Source organism: Panthera tigris, chromosome D4 (assembly GCF_018350195.1).
Source record: "Panthera tigris isolate Pti1 chromosome D4, P.tigris_Pti1_mat1.1, whole genome shotgun sequence".
In the NCBI taxonomy this organism is placed as follows: domain Eukaryota; kingdom Metazoa; phylum Chordata; class Mammalia; order Carnivora; family Felidae; genus Panthera; species Panthera tigris.
This window is the reverse complement of record NC_056672.1, coordinates 71,436,282-71,455,809: the sequence shown is the minus strand read 5'-3', so window position 1 is coordinate 71,455,809 and position 19,528 is coordinate 71,436,282. Positions and strand designations below refer to the sequence as shown.

At 36.1% G+C, this 19,528-nt stretch overlaps 1 protein-coding gene across 7 annotated transcripts in view; it reads left to right on the top strand.

The window, feature by feature from the left end:
- The window catches only part of SHOC1 (shortage in chiasmata 1), an 85,908-nt gene extending 69,503 nt beyond the window's left edge, over nt 1–16,405 (top strand). For all 7 annotated transcript variants that reach the window (XM_042963816.1, XM_042963817.1, XM_042963819.1 and 4 more), the window contains 6 exons: nt 804–925; nt 5,033–5,126; nt 8,221–8,352; nt 10,826–10,975; nt 11,845–12,799; nt 16,207–16,405. In XM_042963816.1, coding sequence (XP_042819750.1) covers nt 804–925; nt 5,033–5,126; nt 8,221–8,352; nt 10,826–10,975; nt 11,845–12,799; nt 16,207–16,307 — 1,554 coding nt within the window. In that variant the 3' untranslated portion in view covers nt 16,308–16,405. The remainder of the gene's footprint in view (nt 1–803; nt 926–5,032; nt 5,127–8,220; nt 8,353–10,825; nt 10,976–11,844; nt 12,800–16,206) is intronic.
- The last annotated feature ends 3,123 nt before the right edge of the window (nt 16,406–19,528 follow it).

The window sequence follows — 19,528 nt, the reverse complement described above, 5'->3', positions numbered from 1 at the left end:
GACAATCTCCTTGATATGTTTGCTTGATTGGAGTACAAAGAAATTAATTCAGTAGGGTGGGAGTGGGGAGCAGAAACCAAGTTTGATGGTATGGACTATAAATTAATGGCAAAGATTATGATAACATAAGTCTGATTTAATGAGCAAATGTTAACAATATGGAATTATATGATGGAAACACCAAGCTCTATTAGAGGGTTTCTTGAGAGATACCATGTCTTACATATTTGAAGTTTTTAAAAAACAATTATTTGGGGGAAATACTGTTTAGGAGAACTTTTAATTCAGTTACATAACTTACTGTCAGAGTAAGACATTTCCTGAATCATTCACTCTATAGAATTTAATTGTGTTAAAGGAAAAAGGGACTGATAGGCCATTAGAGAGCAATTCCTGGAAGTCCATTGACTGCTTCCTTCCTTAAGTAATAAGCAATCAGTGCAGATTATCCCATGGACTTTTAAATGTATTTTATTTCGCCCTTATGAGTAGCCAGATCTCTATCTATAAAGGACCTTGCCTGAATAGGGACACTCTGTAGGCGGCTTTCTTCGTATCTAGGACTTTGGGAGATTCATGAGCTGTCCTTGCTTAAGCTGTCATTCGCTGTTTGACATCTACTACATAATTTTCCCCCTACTACTTCCAGTGTGATTTTAATTTCTCCATAAAATGGGAGCCCATACTCATGTTTCTTCTCAAGTTATAATTTATATATCATGGATTCTTAAAATAGGGTAACAATAACTTCAAAACAACTGTTCAACCTAGTGAACCTTTTTATTTTATTTATTTTCTGGTAGGACCTAAAAGAATTGAATTGTGAGAAGGCATCGGACAATATCATTATGAGACTGATGGCATTATCATTCCAGTACAGCTATTGTTGGATAATTTTATATACCAAAAAAACATTAAACTCAGAGTAAGTAAACATTTCTTTATCCAAAGTTACATTTATATTTAAGTTATTTGGTCCTCTTCTTTGAATAAAAATCGTTATGCAAATTTTCCACTTGCTCATCTAGTTCGCTTTAAGTCAGGGATCCTCCAGGTGGAGGAGCCATGCCCATAGGAATTTGGGATGCCCATAGGAATTAGGATTTGGGAGATGATGTATTTCCCCTAGACATTCTGTGCAAATCACCCTCCCCTCCTCTACTTCACTAAGAATTGCAGCTTTAAGTGTCATTTTTTATTACTTTTTATTTCTGAACTTGTATGTTAAAAGATGTCATTAAGTCACTGTCTCTAAAATCTTATTAAATATACCAACAAAATAGCATCTTTTGGGGCAGCTGGATGGCTTGGTTGGTTAAATGTCCGACTCTTGGTTTCAGCTCAGGTCATGAACCTGTGGTTTGTGAGTTTGAGCCCCACGTCGGGCTTTGTGCAGACAGTGTGGAACCTGCTTGGAATTCTCTCTGCCCCTCCCCTGCTTGCTCTCTCTGTCTCTCTCTCAAAATAAATAAATAAATTTAAAAAAATTTTTTTAAATAGCATCTTTCTATACTTTCTGTCACTGATGTGCTTAACTTAAAAATTACAAAAAAATCCATGCCGAGACACTGGCTTAATTTATCATTATATGTCTCTCCTTTCTTTCATCTCTACATTTTATGAACCCACTGCTTCTACTTCCTTTTTTTCTCTGCAGTCTGGGTCTTCTTCCTACATCTGTACTCATCTCTGTCTCTCAGGGCAACTCATCATTCATGGCTCTCTCATGATCAGCTCCAAAAATATTTTCATCTTCCACTGCTCTAAAGCGTTTAAGCCTGTTGTCAGTACCTTCTTACTCGAAGCCCTTCAGTCCTATGATGAGTCAATGTTTTGATCTTCCATCTCTCTAACTACTCTTTCTCTGTCTGTACCTCTTCTTCCTTGTCCCAGTCTTCAGATACATTTGAATTCTCTTCTTTCTTCTATTTGATCCACTGGAAATCTTCCCCACTCCCATGGATTCAGTCACCATCATTCTGCATATAAATTATGATATATACATCTGCAGCTGCAGTCTCTGTTTGAAATTGTTGACATGTATCTCTAACTTTCTGTTAAATATTTCCACCCTGATATTTTATAGGCTCTCAAACTTAACATGTTCCAAGGTGAATTTATTATATTCTCTATCCTCTTCAAAACAATATCTCCTCTTTTCTGCCTTTAGCTATTTATGACCATTGCCTTTCTTTTAGTCACCAAGTTTAGAAAACAAATCCTATAGATTTAACCACTATCTCTTTTTTTTTTTTTTATCAATCCCCTCTCTCCATTTATGTTACCAACATCTTAGTTCAGATTCTTATTATTTTATGTGGACTGTTACAATAGACTACCAACTGCTTTCCCACCTCCAGATGGCTCTCAGTGTTACTCTCCATAATCTGTCAGACATCCAATTAATATTCCTAAAACCAGGCTGTTACTGTTTCACTCCGATAAAAAGCCTTCACTGACTTTCCCATTATCTACTGAATACATACATTCTATTCACCCTAATATTCAAATTCTTCAGAGTATAATCTCAACTTATATTTTCAGCTTAGTTTTCACTGCTTTCCATTTCAGCTAGAAGGATTTCTCATTGGCTTGCAAATATGGTCCTGGTTTTCCTACTTCTACTTTTGCCAATACATTTCTCTCTTTCTACGATACTCTCTACTTCCTCTAACTATTTCATCTGGTGAAATTGTGCCTATTTTTCAGAACCTATCCCCAAATACCACTTTTTCTATTCAGTCTTTCCTTAATACCCCCCCTCCAACTCACACGTACAAATAGATATTTAGTTGTGACCTCTCCATCCTTTGAACTCCTTAGCTCTTTGTCTTTTCCTCATCTTTGATATTTATCACATTTTGCTTTGTATTATCATTTTAGAGTACTTGCTTTATGGCACCTCATATTGTTTCATATGATAGATGCTTAGTAAATATTCCTTGACTGAATGAATGCATCTTTCCTACTAAATTGAAAACTAGTCTCATTCATTTTTTAAATCTCTACAGTTATCATGCAACACATACCACATCACTCACAGTAGAAGTTTAAAAAATATTTAATTTAGTTATTATAGAAGGTAGAGACATCTTACCTTATTTGACATGGCCTGTGTGACTTTTTTCTTTATTGACTTTTTGCTTGACTCCATTTTTGTTTATCTACTGTTCTGAGCTCTTTGTATATGATTATTATTAAGTGGAAATAAGTTTAAGTTAGAATATAAGAGTCCAAACTCCTTGGTTCTTATTCCTTTTTCTATTAACAATAACCTTTGGCAAGTCATTTAACCTTGCTTTTCCTTTCTACCAGAATTGAAAAAGAAAAATAATAATTTAGATCTAAAATCTTCATTTTGAATATTAGTAAAGTCTCTGAAGCATTTTAAGCTTGGAACTTGCTTATAAAGCATTAAAGCTTTATCAAGATCTTAGAAGTATTATGGAGATAAAACTGTTTTGAAAAAAATTTTAAGTTGTTTTTAGATTGCTTTCCACCTATGTTCTAGAGGTGCAATTGAAGTACAAGCAAAAAAGAGGAGATTCACACTTATTCTTACTCAGATTTTCAGGGAAACAAACCCCACTAATTATGTAATAGCCTGAGATAGTTTTATGTTCAGGATGTGACGAGCTGTTTATTCACAATAAGATGTTATTATAAAATGTAATTATTTTCAGACTTCTAGGTATCTCAGCTCTATATTTTTAGATTTATAAAAACATTTAAGAAGTATCTTAATCAACTGACCAAATGAGGAAAATTCAACATACAAAATGAAATTGCTTGAGTTACCTTAGTAGTTCATATCATTAGTTCCTGCTTGAAAAATGTGTTAGGACTCCTGAGGACTACTCCCAGGTTTGATGATTTGATAAGAAGATTCACAGGACTTGGCATAGACTTGGACTCATGGCTATGATTTATTATAGTAAATCGTTACAAGGCAAAATCAGCAAAGGGAAAAAGTGCATGGAGCAAAATCCAGAAGAAGCTACAAGGAAGCTTCCAAGAATCCTAGCCTAGTGGAGTCACACAGAATGTGCCTAATTTCCGCAGCAAAGAGTTGTGACAACACTTATAAAATATCATCTGCCAGGGAGACTCACTAGAGACTCAGTGCCCAGGGCTTTTACTAAGGACTGGTCGAGTAGGCACTGTCTGCCTAGCACATACCAAAATTCTAGACTCCAAGAAGGAAAGCAGGTGTTCAGCAGAAACCACATTGTTTGTACTGTTTAGGCACAGTGAGTGACTCTTATTGGTCACTCTTATGAAATAGCTCACCTGAGAAAGAAACTAGCTGGGGAAAGAAGAGCCAAGAAATTAAGAGAGCCCTTATCTCAATCATATTGAGACCCTGGATCCGACAGTGTCTTCCCTGGACTTCTTAGTAATATGAGCCAATAAATTTCCTTTTTGCTTCTTAGGCTATTTAAAGTGGATAAAGGTGGTAGAAATATCTATCCAAAGCTTAAGACTCACATCTGATCTGCTTAATAACCATAGAAGAAGAAAAAAGTTTTTTAAAAAATTGAGATATAATTGACATACCACATTGTGTAAGTTTAAGGTCTACAACATGCTGACTTTATGTATTTATATACTGCAATATGATTACCCATGTAGGGTAATGATCTTTTTAAAAAGCGTTTTTTTCTAACAGTTCAGGAAAAAGAGCCAGGGAGGATTCTAGTGAGCCTGGCTCTGGTCACATGTTCATATCTGAACCTCGTACTTTGGCCAGGGAGATAGAATATTTTAGTTTGTGTCAGTCAGCTAGTCATCCCTGAGTCAGTAAGGGTATGAGTTAAACTCTCCTCAGACACACTCTCAGCATCCCCTAGATTTAACTGGATTGTTAAAGAATGGAGGTGGAGCCATCTTTTCAAAAGAATGCTGAGCCTACCACACTAGCATTATTTAGCCAGATTATTCTAATAATATGAAATGTCAAAATGAAATGAACTTCTAATAAGTAGAATCAGACATCAAATGAGTACAAGAATAGTAATATAATCTTTTTTAGGTACCATCTTACAGAAAAGGCACTTCATCATCTAGCACTGATTTACGCAGCTTTGGTTTCATTTGTGCTAAAATCAGAAGAACTGGATGTAAAGGTATTCTTTTCTTACATGTTTGTTTTAATAAACCAAAATTATACTCAAACTCAAGTGCCCAGCTAGTAAACTAAAAAATTCTTAAAAGCCTTTTAACAGTTTTCAAATTAATAAATATTCTTTCCACTTAAACTTCTGTTCTAAAAGCCTTTAATGAATTTAAAGTCATATTTTATCTCTTAATTACTATTTGGCAGGATATAAATAAAAAATATTTGTTGATCGAAAATGTTTGCTTATGAAAGATACACTCTTTTTATCTGCTGTAATCATCTCTAACCAATGTCTTTTCTTTGTTTTCAATGTCCCACTCTGAAATTTAGACACTTCCCCCAATTCAGGGCTCAGTCCTCTTCAGTTATCACTTTATACTCTTTCCTTAATAAACTCAGACATTCCCCCAAATTTAGCTTTCATTTCTGAGTATAATCCTTAAAAATTTCCTGATTTTTCTTTAGATCTGTACCTGTATTCTAGCATTCTACTGGAAATCTTCACATGAATATCCCACAAGTGCCTCAAACTCAGCATTTCCAAAACAAAACTTCTCATTCTCCCCAAACTTAGTTTATGGCATTACTATTGTAACCTAATCAGTAGTAGGTTACTGCTGTAACGTAATCAGTCTTTAGAACATGTCTCTCTATCCTACTCCTGCTATTTCCCAAATTCAGGCCTTTGGAGTTTTAAGCAACTTCCTGACTAATGTCCTTATTTCTAGTCCTACTCCAGTGCATCATATATATTGACATCACTTATATTTCTGAAATACAGCTGTGAATATTTCACTTCCTGGGCTGTAAGCTCCTGAAGGAAAGGAAACATGTTTACTTGTTTTCATATTCCTGGCACCCAGCACAGTGCCAAGTACGTAGCAGGCTCTTGATAAATAGTTGTTGTTACATTGAATTTTCTTGCTCACAAGACCTTCCATAGCTTCCTACTTTATTGAAAGAGAGATCAAACTCAGCTGGTTTCAAATTTCACAATTTGGCCCCTAGTAATCCTTCCTTTAGCATCATTCTACTCACCATTTCCTGAATATGAATGACCACACTATCACCTTTAAGCCATTGCACTAACATATCATCCCAGCCTGTCTCTTCCTTCCCCCTAACCACCAGCCTTCATAGTTCTGTCTGTTTTTGCCTGGCTCAAACACTGCCTCCTTTAAGAAATGTGCCCAGTTACACGGCTCAGGTTATGATCTCATGGTTTGAGGGTTTGTGCCCGTCAGGCTTTGCACTGACAGTGCAGAGCCTGCTTGGGATTCTCTCTCTCCATTCTCTCTGCCCCTCCCCCGCTCGTGCTGTCTCTGTCTCTCTTAAAATAATAAATAAACTTTAAAAAAATGTTCCCCAGTTATACCCTCTTGGGATAAATCTCTCCTCCCATTCTCCCAGGAGCACTTTATGCCTTTATTATAGTATAAGGTATTCATTCATGTACCTTCCACCCTGGAGGGTAAAAACTAGGCCCTTTTTCTTTGTCAAATGTATAGCATCTAGCACATTACTTTATACACAGTAAAAATATTCAACAAACATCTACTAAATAAAATTAAATCAAAACACATTAAAATATGTCACCAATACTCAAGTCTCCCATTCTTCTGACTTAATAACATTATTACATAAAAGGGGCTCCCTAGACTCATATTATTTTAGAATATATTGTTGCTTTACCTCACTGTATTTAGTAATATAGTTTTTGGCTTTTTAGAGCACATCAGTTATGGGTTTAAAAAAATTTTTTTCAGGCATCTGAAGAGCCTAGCCATAAAAGAAACATGAGAAAGTTTAAGTACATTTTCTTAAACTAAAAGAATATACTGCTAGTAGTGTTAGGCTATGTTTTATTCTAATGTCAAAAAAAGGTCTATAAATGTCTTTATGAACTCATTTTGCAGAAAAATGCATAGATAAACACATATGCAAAATTTTGAAAACAATGTTAGGAGGTTTCTGAATCTCCCAAAGCCTAGCCATGAGCTCCAGAATCCTTGCTTTAATAAATTAAGGTAATATTCATTATCATCACCATAAAATTGTGCCTTTATACATTTATATAAATGTGTCGGATCTTCTCAAAACATCCAAAACTGAAATAAAATTAATTTGGAATCAAACAGTGTTGTTTCTATACACTCTATATGTACTTAATACAGTTTAAAGAAAATCCTTCTTTAGAATACATGTATTCCCTACAGGTATGTATTAACAGTCTTGTATTTGTTACTCTTCTTGTGAAATAAAAAATTGTCATAATGATTTTATAAGGTTTCTACAGTCTCTATTTCTTGAATTTTCACTACAGGACAGGGTGTTTATATTTCTAAGATATGACTGTTTAGGGCAGTATTCTCTATCCACATTAAACTGCTAACCCATGGACTATACTTCCTTCAACTGAATCTAAAAGATGAAGGTAAAAATAGAACTGAAAGCAGAAGAAAAAGGCTGGCATTTCGAAAGAGAAGGGCCTGGAGGAAAACACAACTGAAAGACAGGAAGTAGGAAATATTAAGAAACTTTTTTTTAAAGTTTAGTACACAGAGCATAGTATCAAATAAGCCAATATTGGATGAACAATTCCCAAAATACTCTAAATCAAAACTTTTTTTCTTTTCAAATACACATCAACTTCATCTGTAAATATCCTTTTTTAAAAATGTATTTGAAATAGCTTGCAGTATATTTTTAAAATTCTTATTTTTGGTAACTATTAGAGTTAACTTGGAAAAGCAAAATATTAAATATTATTAATGATAATCTAAATTGCTTTGCTTCTAACATAGGTGAAATATAAAACCAAATATGTTATTTTAACAAATTATTAATAAATGCCAAATGGAAGTAAAGAAATTTAGTTCCAAAAATTGGAAAACTATAAAGATATCATGTTTAAAGAAGGGAAGAAAATTTCTTAGTCTCACAAAATATGCTGGATTTCACATAGATACTTTAATAAGTTATATCTAAAATTATATTCAAAGGTTAAAATCAGGGCTTTTTTCTTCTAATTACAGTTTTTGCAAGATATATTTTGCTCCCTAATATTTCCTATAATCTAACATATAGAAAATATATTTTAGCTTGTACTTGCCCCAGGAGTGGAAGAGGCTGCACTGATAGTTCGACAAATTGCTGATCACAGTTTAATGACCTCGAAGAGAGATCCTTATGAATGGTTGGATAAATCCTGGCTTGAAGTTTCACCATCTAAGGTTCATCCCCTAAATGTGTAAATTAGATATTTGCAAAGCAAGTATAGATACATAGACTTGAATTCTCTTTTTGGTTGCATATTTTTGTCCTATAATGTTTGCATGAGCATATAGAACAGTAACCATAATGTACAATATTTATTTAGATCATTTTCCAGAATCGTGGGTATTTTGCAACTTGACAGAAGTATTTTAATGAACTTTTAATGCCTAATATTTTTAAAACATAACTTTTTCTAATTCATAAATTTATACATTTAAGAGTAGTAAGTATGATAATAGCAAAATTCCATCATTGCCTTTGTCAGTAATTAAGTTACATAATCAAAACTGAAAGTAGAGTTGTAAAATATTCGTAAGATTGAATAGTAACTTTTTAGAAATTCCTTCAGGTTAAGCATAATATGTCTAAGTTCTCATACCAACCTTATATCTCAGTTTCCTTTATTTTTTTAATATATTCAAATCATGAAACCATAAAAAAAGAATAATAGAGCTTTTTATTTACTAACGTGGAATGACCTTTAAGCTATATTAAATGAAAAATGAAGTTGTGGCATACAGTTTGTATCCTACCACTTGAACAAGGGGAAATTAATATTTATATGTGTTTGTAAGTAAATAAAATATCTCTGGAAGAGATCATGATAATGCTATCAAGAAATGATAACATTAGTTATCTCCAGAGAGGAAAACTGGGGTAATGGGGAGCAGGAAGATGAGAGTTTTTACTGCACACCTTTTTTGATAAGTTTATTTACATATTTTTCGAGAGAGACAGAGGGCACAAGTGAGGGAGGGGCAGAGAGAGAGAGGGAGACACAGAATCTGAAGCAGGCTCCAGGCTCTGAACTGACAGCAGAGAGTTGGACATGGAGCTCGAACCCACAAACCATGAGATCATGACTTGAGCCACAGTCAGACGCTTAACTGATTGAGCCACCCAGGCACCCCTACTGCACATCTTTTAGTACCCTTTGAATTTTGAACCATGTGCCTATTTTGCCTATTCAAAAAATAAAATTATAAAGCAAATAAATATTCGTGTATTCATATACATTAAAAAATATTCATGTATATTAAATCACAGAATTTTTATATGCCTAAGCAAAACATAGTACTATTGGCAAGTATGGGTATAATTAATTATGGGATGTGTATATGTCTGCAGTTTCCCTATTACCAAGGCATGTCTAATCTACTCACATGTCTGTCATTTGATTTTATCAAAGAGGGTGCAAAAAGCCAGTATATCCCAGAAAGAAGAGGGAATATGGCAATAATAAAAGATGGCTGCTATATTTCTAGATTATTATGAGATCTCTCTGGAACACATTTTTAGGCCATCAAGGTCAGTTCTGGTTGATAGAAGTTCTTCCTCTACTCTTCACAGCAAGGCTTTCCTGAAACTACAACATCTGTTAGATGTCATAAACATGGTTCAGCTTAAATTAAATAGTGATAGTAACATATGGCCTACAAAGGATGAGCTAAAGAAATCTTGAGGTACTAAAGTCCCTGAAAACGTTTTCATTAGACAATTTACCATTAGAGGGGTGCCAGGGTGGCTCAGTCAGTTAAGCACTGGACTCTTTGGCTCAGGTCATGATCTCACGGTTCGTGCTTGAGAATCTCTCTCCTTTCTTTCTGCCCCTCCCCAGCTCGTGCTCTCACTCTCAAGATAAACATTTTTTGAAAAAAGAAAAGAAAATCTACCATTATATAATACAATTGTCATTTGAAGGAGATGAACTGTAACAAATTTTTTGGATGAATGATTGAAATGAATGAACTTTAAGACCTTTCCCAATTCTGAGAGCATGTGAATCTTTTTTTCAAATATTTTCATTTATTTTTGAGGGGGAGGGGAAGAGCAGAGAGAGAGGGAGACAGTGGATCCAAAGTGGGCTCCATGCACAAAGCAGGCATCATGCTGTCTCCATCAGCAGAGAGCCTGATGCTAGGCTCGAACTCATGAACCATGAGATCATGACCTGAGCTGAAGTCAGATGCTCAACCTACTGAGCCACCCAAGTGCCCCTGAGAGCATATGAACTCTAACTGACAGAGAAGTTTCTTTCCCTACTAGCCATATTTTTTCCCCAGCATCTCAAATTGAGTGGTAGGTGCAATGACAAAAATTTTAATCTTCTAGATTGAGCAGAATAAAATGGGTTATTTCCAAAGGACCAGTGGCTGATTTTTCCTTTAAACTCTTTTCTAGGGGGGCGCCTGGGTGGCTCAGTCGGTTAAGCGTCCGACTTCAGTTCAGGTCACGATCTCGCGGTCTGTGAGTTCGAGCCCTACGTTGGGTTCTGGGCTGATGGCTCAGAGCCTGGAGCCTGCTTCCAATTCTGTGTCTCCCTCGCTCTCTGCCCCTCCCCCATTCATGCTCTGCCTCTCTCTGTCTCAAAAATAAATACAGGTTAAAAAAAAATTTTTTTTTAATTAAAAAAAAAAAACTCTTTTCTAGGAAGAAATGTACTTACTTGACTTTCCATGTATTAACCCATTGGTGGCTCAGCTCATGTTAAATAAAGGACCATCACTGCACTGGATATTATTAGCAACTCTTTGTCAACTTCAGGAACTTTTACCTGAAGTTCCAGGAAAAGTCTTAAAGGTTAGTTATTTGAATTCCATATTCTTATATGAATGTATTTCCTTTCCATTTGAGTATTGATTTTTGCCATAAACATTTTCAAAATGGAGGTATCCAAGTTTAATTGTTTTGGACTTCACATAGCAAAGAAATTATGTACTTGAGGGGCACCTGGGTGGCCCAGTCAGTTAAGCCTCCGACTTAGGCTCAGGTCATAATCTCGTGGTTCACGAGTTTGAGCCCTTCATCTGTGCTGACAGCTCAGAGCCTGGCGCCTGCTTCAGATTCTGTGTCTCCCTCTCTCTCTGCCTCTCCCCCACTTGCACACACTCTCTCCCTCTCAAAAATAAATTTAAAAAACTTAAAAAAAATAATTTACTTGAACTAAATTTCTTATAGAATTCTCATTGACTGCCAATCACATTATACATTTAAACCTATCTTATATAGATAATTCAGTACAATCCATTTATCACACTTTAAATTATTTTGAAATGTTATTGTGCCCACTAATATGCGGTCACATACTCTATTCATATGTGTTTACATGATCTCTTCCAAACAATCCTGATGCCCTTCATTATAGTAGTAAAGAGAACTTTAACTTTAGCCTTATTGTAAAAACTCTAATTTTTTATCAAGCAAATGACATTCATGTATAATTTGTGTAACTAAAAATTCTATTACAAGTGATTAGAAAAGAAATACAAATCATAAGTTTTTCTTTTAATGGAGCCTAATTATGTTATGTTCTTATTACATGGATCACTGTAATACCCTACTTATTTATATTTTGCTTTCTTTCCATATAGATAAGTGCTGTTATTTATATTTACTTGACTGATGTGTATATTGTATTTGTATTACATTAATTTAAAAAATTTTTTTAGCATTTTTGTAGCATCACTTCCTTATTCAAGATTAGTTCTTCTTCCATAACAAAATCACCTCAAATTCCATCACCTCGGGAAAACGGGAATCAGGCTAGTACCATTACCAGTTCAGCTTCTGGCTCTTCAAACTCTGTCTTTCAAGAATATAATGAATACCAGAATTCAGACATAGGAGCCACAGTGCACAAAGACACAAACATCACTTCAAACTATAACTCTTCCCTTACGCAACTCAGAGAAATGCCATGCATTTTATCACCTGTGACTTCTTATAATCAGGCCAGCTACCGGAAAGACTCCAGTTGTAATCCTAATATAGTACATAATCCTTTCCTAATTAATATAGGATCAAGGAACATGGCTGGTAACTCCTTTCAAAACTGGAATGATTCAGAGTCAGATGTTTTTTCTTTGGATCTAACACAAATGAACTGTGAAAATATAATATCACCAATTGACACTCAGAAGAGAGTTGCCCCTAATTTTATAAATAATCAGAAAAAGGGAACACATGTTGCAAAAGGACCTATAAATAAAGAAGTATGTACCCCTAACTTTTCACTGGAAGGCTCTCAATCTCCTCTTCCCTGGAACTTCAAGAAAAATGTATGGGAACAACAGAATCACTCATTCAACTTAGAATATGGTGAAAAGCAGACTACATGTGACAAATGGTACTCTCAGAAAGATAATTTATTCCCTAATCAGCAGAAATGTCTATCGGATGAGGTAGAAAGCTTCCTTCATCAAAGTTCAAATGCTGGGACTAAAAAGACTTTCTGGAGAGAATTGCCATCTGTCCCCAGTATGGATTTATTGTGTGCTTCTGATCCTAATGTAAATCAAAAAGAATTCAGCAGTCTTTATTTCCACCAAAGAGCTGGGAAATGTTTAGGACAGAAAAGGCACTCTGAATCTTCATCTAACTCAGGAGACAAAAAATCATTACCAGGTAACACTATCTAAAGTTAATAAAACTACTGGCAGATGTAATTTTAAAAGAACCATCTCTGAACTAAAAAAAGAATTTTTGTTTGTTTGAATTACTATACTTAAAAATCTTCACTAGGGGCACCTGGGTGGCTCAGTTGGTTGGGCGTCTGACTTTGGCTCGGGTCATGATCTTGCAGTTCGTGGGTTTGAGCCCCACATCGGGCTCTGTGCTGGCAGCTCGGAGCCTGGAGCCTGCTTCGGATTCTGTGTCTCTCTCTCTCTCTCTCTCTCTCTCTCTCTGCCCCTTCCCTGCTCATGCTCTGTCTCTCTCCCTCTCTCTCAAAAATGAATAAACTTGGGGCGCCTGGGTGGCGCAGTCGGTTAAGCGTCCGACTTCAGCCAGGTCACGATCTCGCGGTCCGTGAGTTCGAGCCCCGCGTCAGGCTCTGGGCTGACAGCTCGGAGCCTGGAGCCTGTTTCCGATTCTGTGTCTCCCTCTCTCTCTGCCCCTCCCCCGTTCATGCTCTGTCTCTCTCTGTCCCAAAAATAAAATAAAAAACGTTGAAAAAAAAAAATTTTATAAAAAATGAATAAACTTAAAAAAAATTTTTTTTAAATCTTCACTAACTTTGGGGTCAAAAAGAAAATCAAAATTCTAATTATAGACATCTAAGAAAATAAATGTAAACAAAATATGTCAAATTCTTGTAGCTTTAGATGAACTAAGCATTAAGGGCGCCTGGGTGGCTCAGCTGGTTAAGCGTCTGACTTCGGCTCAGGTCATGATCTTATGGTTTGTAAGTTTAAGCCCTGTGTGGCACTGTCACTACAGAGCCTGCATAGGTTTCTCTCTCTCTCCCTGTCTCTGCCCCTCCCCCAATCACTCATTCTTTCAAAATAAATAAAATTTGAAAAAAAAAAAAAAGTTAAAATAAATTGCAGTGATGACTTGAGTCTGTCAATCCTGAGTGCAATCACTGATAGAAAATAATAAAAGAGTACCTCCCAACTTGTACAGTGGACCCTTGAACAACACAGGTTTGAACTGCATGGATTTTTTTGATAAATACAGTATGGTACTGTAAATGTATTTTTTCTTCCTTTTGATTTTCTTAACATTTTCTTTTCTCTAGCTTATTTGATTGTAAGAATACAGTATATAATACATATAACTTACAAAATATGTGTTAATTGACTATGTTATCAGTAAGGCTTCTGGTCAACAGTAGATTATTAGTAGTTAAGTTTTGGGGGAGTCAAAAGTTATAGATTTTGGGGGCACCTGGCTGGTTCAGTCAGTAGAGCATGTGACTCTTGATCTCACAGTCATGAGTTTAGGGCCCACGTCAGGTACAGAGATTACGTTTTTTAAAAAGTTACAGGGACTCCTGGGTGGTTGAGCATCAGTCAGTTGAGCATTTGACTCTTGATTTCAGCTCAGGTCATGATCCCAGGGTTGTAGAAGCGAGCATGGAGCCTGCTTAAGATTCTCTCTTTCTCTCCCTCTGCTCAGCCCCTCTCCCCTGCTTATGCTCTCTCTCTCTCTCTCTCTCTCTGAAATAAATTTAAAAAATAAAGTATTTAAAAAGTTATGTATAGTATTTGGGGGGGTGGGTCTGGGGGCAGTCAGCCTCCCTAACATCCACATTGTTCAAGGGTCAACTGTATAAGCCTCAGGATTCACAAAACTTGGATTTGGTCCTGTTTAATAGTCATAATTTGTTTTGTTCCTGATTTTAATGAGAGGTATTATCTCCCTAACTTTGTAAGAACTTTTGTGAGGAACAGATGCTGAATTTTATCCAAACATTTTTGGCACCTATTGGGGAAAATCACACGTTTTCTCCATTGACCCATTAATGTCAATGATTATATTAACAGGTTTACTAATATTAAATAATAATTGTCATTCTGTGATAAACTTAATTGGCTTTTGAAGAGTGATTCTTTTAATATGCTGTTGAATATGGTTGCTAATATTTATTTTTTTCATTATCTACATTCAAAATGCAATTACCCTGTTGTGTTCTTTATTTGTGCTGTCACATTCTGACATGAACTTTATTCCAGCTTCATAAATGAACTGAATGAAAATTCCATTTTTTTTTTTCCATCCTGGACCAAATCAAGTATGTGAATTACTATATGTTCTTAAACATAGCGTATCCCAATATATAAGATAATCCTCCCATTTTCTCAGTGAGATCTTAGAAATTATTTCTAATAACTTTTTTTAATGTTTTAAATGTTTTAATGAGAGAGAGAGAGAGAGAGAGAGCAGGGGAAGGGCAGAGAGAGAGAGAGAGAGAGAGGGAAACACAGAATCTGAAGCAGGCTCCAGGCTCTGAGCTGTCAGCACAGAGCCTGATGCTGGGCTTGAACTGGTGAACTGTGAGATCATGACCTCAACCTAAGCTGGATGCTTAACTGACTGAGGCACCCAGGCACCCCTCTAATAACTTTAATATTTAAACTTTTAGGGATATGGATGGAATAGTAAAATGTCTACCTACATTTTAATTCATTAACTTAGTTATAAATATATTTTTCAATCATATATTAAATAAATAATGGCCTAGAAATATTTTTTTTCCACTTTCAAATTTCTTCCAAAAAATAATTTTATTCAAACAGGTCACATAAATCTTTGATACTAGTATCATTAACACTATGGAAACTTTTGACTTTTTACTGTGGTTTCCCATAGCACATCATTACCTTCCACTGTTTAAGATGTAACACTTTTAGAATTGATGTTAATGCAGCCCTAGACAATTTATCCAAAGCCATTGGCATAACCTCAAGATAATTTTCTATTTGTCTTATATTACAGATGTGTATTTGTGACCTCTATGATACAATTACAGACTACATTGCTTTTTAAATATGCTTATAATGGCATCCAAATCTTGTAATTATGAGATTATATCCCCAGGAATAATTACCAAAACAGTTTTAAATATTTTAGCCTACTTTTTTACTGATTTAATCAATCAGCCTCTGTAAGTATCCAAATCTAGGATATTTCAGGCTAATGTGTCATATTTAATACAGTCATAGAAGGTGAGTCATACATGATCACCACCTATCACATATCAGACCTCGGGATAAATTCTACAACATTACAGATTTGAGTTAAGGAACAGGCTTAATGAGTGAAAACTTAAATGAAGGAGTCTTAAATCCAGGGAGATTTAATGATTTGTGCAAAGCATGAGTATACAATATGTATACATGACACTAATCAGTACTGGGCCATTAGGTACAGGTACAGTTATGCTAAAAATGTAATTTTTATAGTCATTTTATCTCAGTTTGGAAATTTGAACACTCTGTAGACAGATGAAGAGATAGGATGCACTTGAATAACTGGAAAAAATAGCTATGTCAGAAATAAAATGGTTTTCCTTTTTCTCCTTTTAACAGATCTGATGTGTTCACAACTACCACAATTCAAAAAACGGCGTCTAGTGTATGAAAAAGTCCCTGGTAGAGTTGATGGACAAACCCGTCTGAGGTTTTTTTGAAAGAAAAGAGTGTTCTGTGCCACATTCCTTTGTTTTTGATGAAAATCCAGTAACAAAATGATAGATTTGCTCATTGATTAAAGAAAATTCTGTTGTTAGATGTTCTTGGTGTTATCCATATTAAAATTTCAAAATATATATTCTGCCCTATAGTTTACATCTTTGTAAGTAAAATATTCTAATTAGCATAATTGTCATAACATCCAAATATCTTCCAGATTCACCCAAACATTGCAAAGCTTTTTTTTGAGCAATAGTTACAACATATATTTTTAGAATAGCAATATATACATTTTAGTATATATATATAAAAGGGATATTTAGTTGTCTTCTGAAAGCCATGCTGCTTCCCACCTTTCTTCCAGCAAGCCTTTTTAATTTTTTTTTAATTTTTTAATGTTCATTTATTTTTTTGAGATAGAGACAGAGTGTGAGCAGGGGAGGGGCAGAGAGAGGGAGACACAGAATCCGAAGCAGGCTTCAGGCTCTGAGCTGTTAGCACAGAGCCTGATGCAGGGCTCGAACCCACAAACCGTGAGATCATGACACCGGCTGAGCCACCCAGGAGCCCTTCTTCCAGCAAGCCTTTTTTTTTTTTTTTTTTAATTTTTTTTTTTCAACGTTTTTTATTTATTTTTGGGACAGAGAGAGACAGAGCATGAACGGGGGAGGGGCAGAGAGAGAGGGAGACACAGAATCGGAAACAGGCTCCAGGCTCCGAGCCATCAGCCCAGAGCCTGACGCGGGGCTCGAACTCACGGACCGCGAGATCGTGACCTGGCTGAAGTCGGACGCTTAACCGACTGCGCCACCCAGGCGCCCCGAGCAAGCCTTTTTTAAATGAGCCTCCATCTCAGTCTGACCCTTTAAGTCAAGAAGTTAAGATCACCAGAGTTGACCCTACATCACCAAGAAAGGGCAAAGTTAATGTTAGAGAACTTCCTATTTAAAATGTTACCTTCAGGGGCACCTGGATCGCTGGGTGGGTTAAGTGGCCAACTTCAGCTCAGGTTCATGATCTCATGTGAGTTGGAGCCCCGAATTGTGCTCTCTGCTGTCATCACAGAGCCCACTTCAGATCCTCTGTCCCTCTTTCTCTCTGCTCCCTCCCTGCTCATTCTCACTCTCTTTCTCAAAAATAAACATTAAAACAAATTTTTTAAAATAAATAAATGGTTGCCTTCATAAACAAAAATTTAAAGCAAATTACTAAGAAAATATTTGCTACCTACATAATAAAAAAAAGATTTACATTCCTAATATACAAAGAATCCTACAAATTAATAGGAAAAAAGACAACCTAATAGAAGTGTGGGCAAAATATATGAATAGATATTACACAGAAGAAACAAAAATAACCAATAAACATTGGAAACAACATGTAGCTTCATTACTGATTAGGCAAATGCAAAGGAAAACAGAACACCTATCAGATCGGCAAAATAATATTCAGTGTCAGCATATTGGAGAAAGAATATTTTCCTATATTGTTAGTACAGTATTTTTGGAATACAGTTTGTAAATATATACTAAAGTTTATTTATTTTGAGAAGAGTGTGTGTGTGAGAAGAGTGTATGAAGAGACAGAGGGATAGAGAATCCCAAGCAGGCTCAGCGCTGTCAGCACAGAGCCCTAAGTGGAGCTCAGTTTCACAAACCGTGAGATCATGACCTGAGCTAACATCGAGAGTGGGACACTTAACTGACTGAGCCACCGAGGTGTCCTTGTGTATTTTTTAATGGACAGTTGTAGCTTTCTAATTACTATGGTATTTATACTACATTGAATACATTTTTAAAAGATGTAATAATTTTATTCTAAAATGTCAGAATTTCTAATAAAATTATATTCTTTGCAACTATTCAAAGTTACAATAAAACTTTTATATGTCATCTCTAAAAGAGATATAATGGGTTTTTGACATTATTACAGATGGTACACCAGCAAAAATGTTTGAAGACCATACGCATACTCTCGGTCCTGCCTTCTGAAACTGTCACCCTATTACTCCCAAAATTGACCTCTATCTTTTTAGATCCAAGAGACACTCAATATCACCTTACTTGACCTCTCTTCCATATTTGATACTGTTAATCACGTCCTCATTTTTTTTCCCAATGTTTATTTATTTTTGAGAGAGAGAGAGAAACAGAACATGCACCAGAGAGGGGCAGAGAGAGAGGAAGACACAGAATCCGAGGCAGGTTCCAGGCTCCGAGCTGTCAGCAGAGTCCCATGCAGGGCTCTAACTCAGGAACCATGAGATCAGGACCTGAGCTGAAGTCCGCCGCTTAACTGATTGAGTTAAGGTGCCTCATCACGTCCTCATTTTTGAAACAGACTTAACACCACCTCTTACTTTCCTCCCACTACTCTCCTCTTTGTTATACTTTTTTTTGCTTTGGGTTTTTGCTTGGGTATGTAGGGAGTGGAGACTTTAAAGAGAAACTATTTCTGGAAATCTAATTGGAACTTCTGTTCTACTTAAAGTTTTGGAAGGATTGCTTCTAACTAAGGTAAGGCTAAGGTTTCTCAGCTTGCAGATCTCCTTTATCCTACTTTTAATCAGCTTCGAAAGGAGAGGAATTTCTTCATAGGCCATAGACTGTGGCAAACCTTGAGGTTAGGCTATCAACACCTACTTCCCTGCTTCCCTACTGAGTCTTCCTGTGGGCATTTCTCAATGGCGCTTGCTGTTTAAGGACATATTCTGCCTGGGCCTTGGAACAGCCTCTGTCAGAGTTATTGGGAAGGAAGTTTTGTGTTAGGAGTCAGGGAACAGTGATAAAGTGAGCTCTGCTCCATCAGAGCAGTCCCTGGGAGCCACTGTCACATAACAGGTTGGGCTGATCCGTGGAAGCCTGAAGGGTCTTCTTAGGCCCTTGTTAGGGGACCAAAAGTGTCAGTCCAGCCTCCCAAATACCCTGTTACATGGAATTGTTTGGAACAGCCCCACCTTCTCAGGTTGGCTCTTGCAATGGAAACTTCGATTTTTTTCTCTGAGAGCATTTCCCAGTGAGGTTTTTCATGTTCTAAAGAGACTTACTTGCTCTTAGATCCATTGCTGGTGATAGTGCTGCTCACTTTTGAGGGCTTTTGAACCACCTTACTTCAGGTTTCTAGGTTCAGCCCTAACTGTATAGGCCTCACCAGAACATCAGCTGTCCCTTCCAACTGTGTATGGACATATAGATACTCCTTCCCTTGCCACTGAGACTCA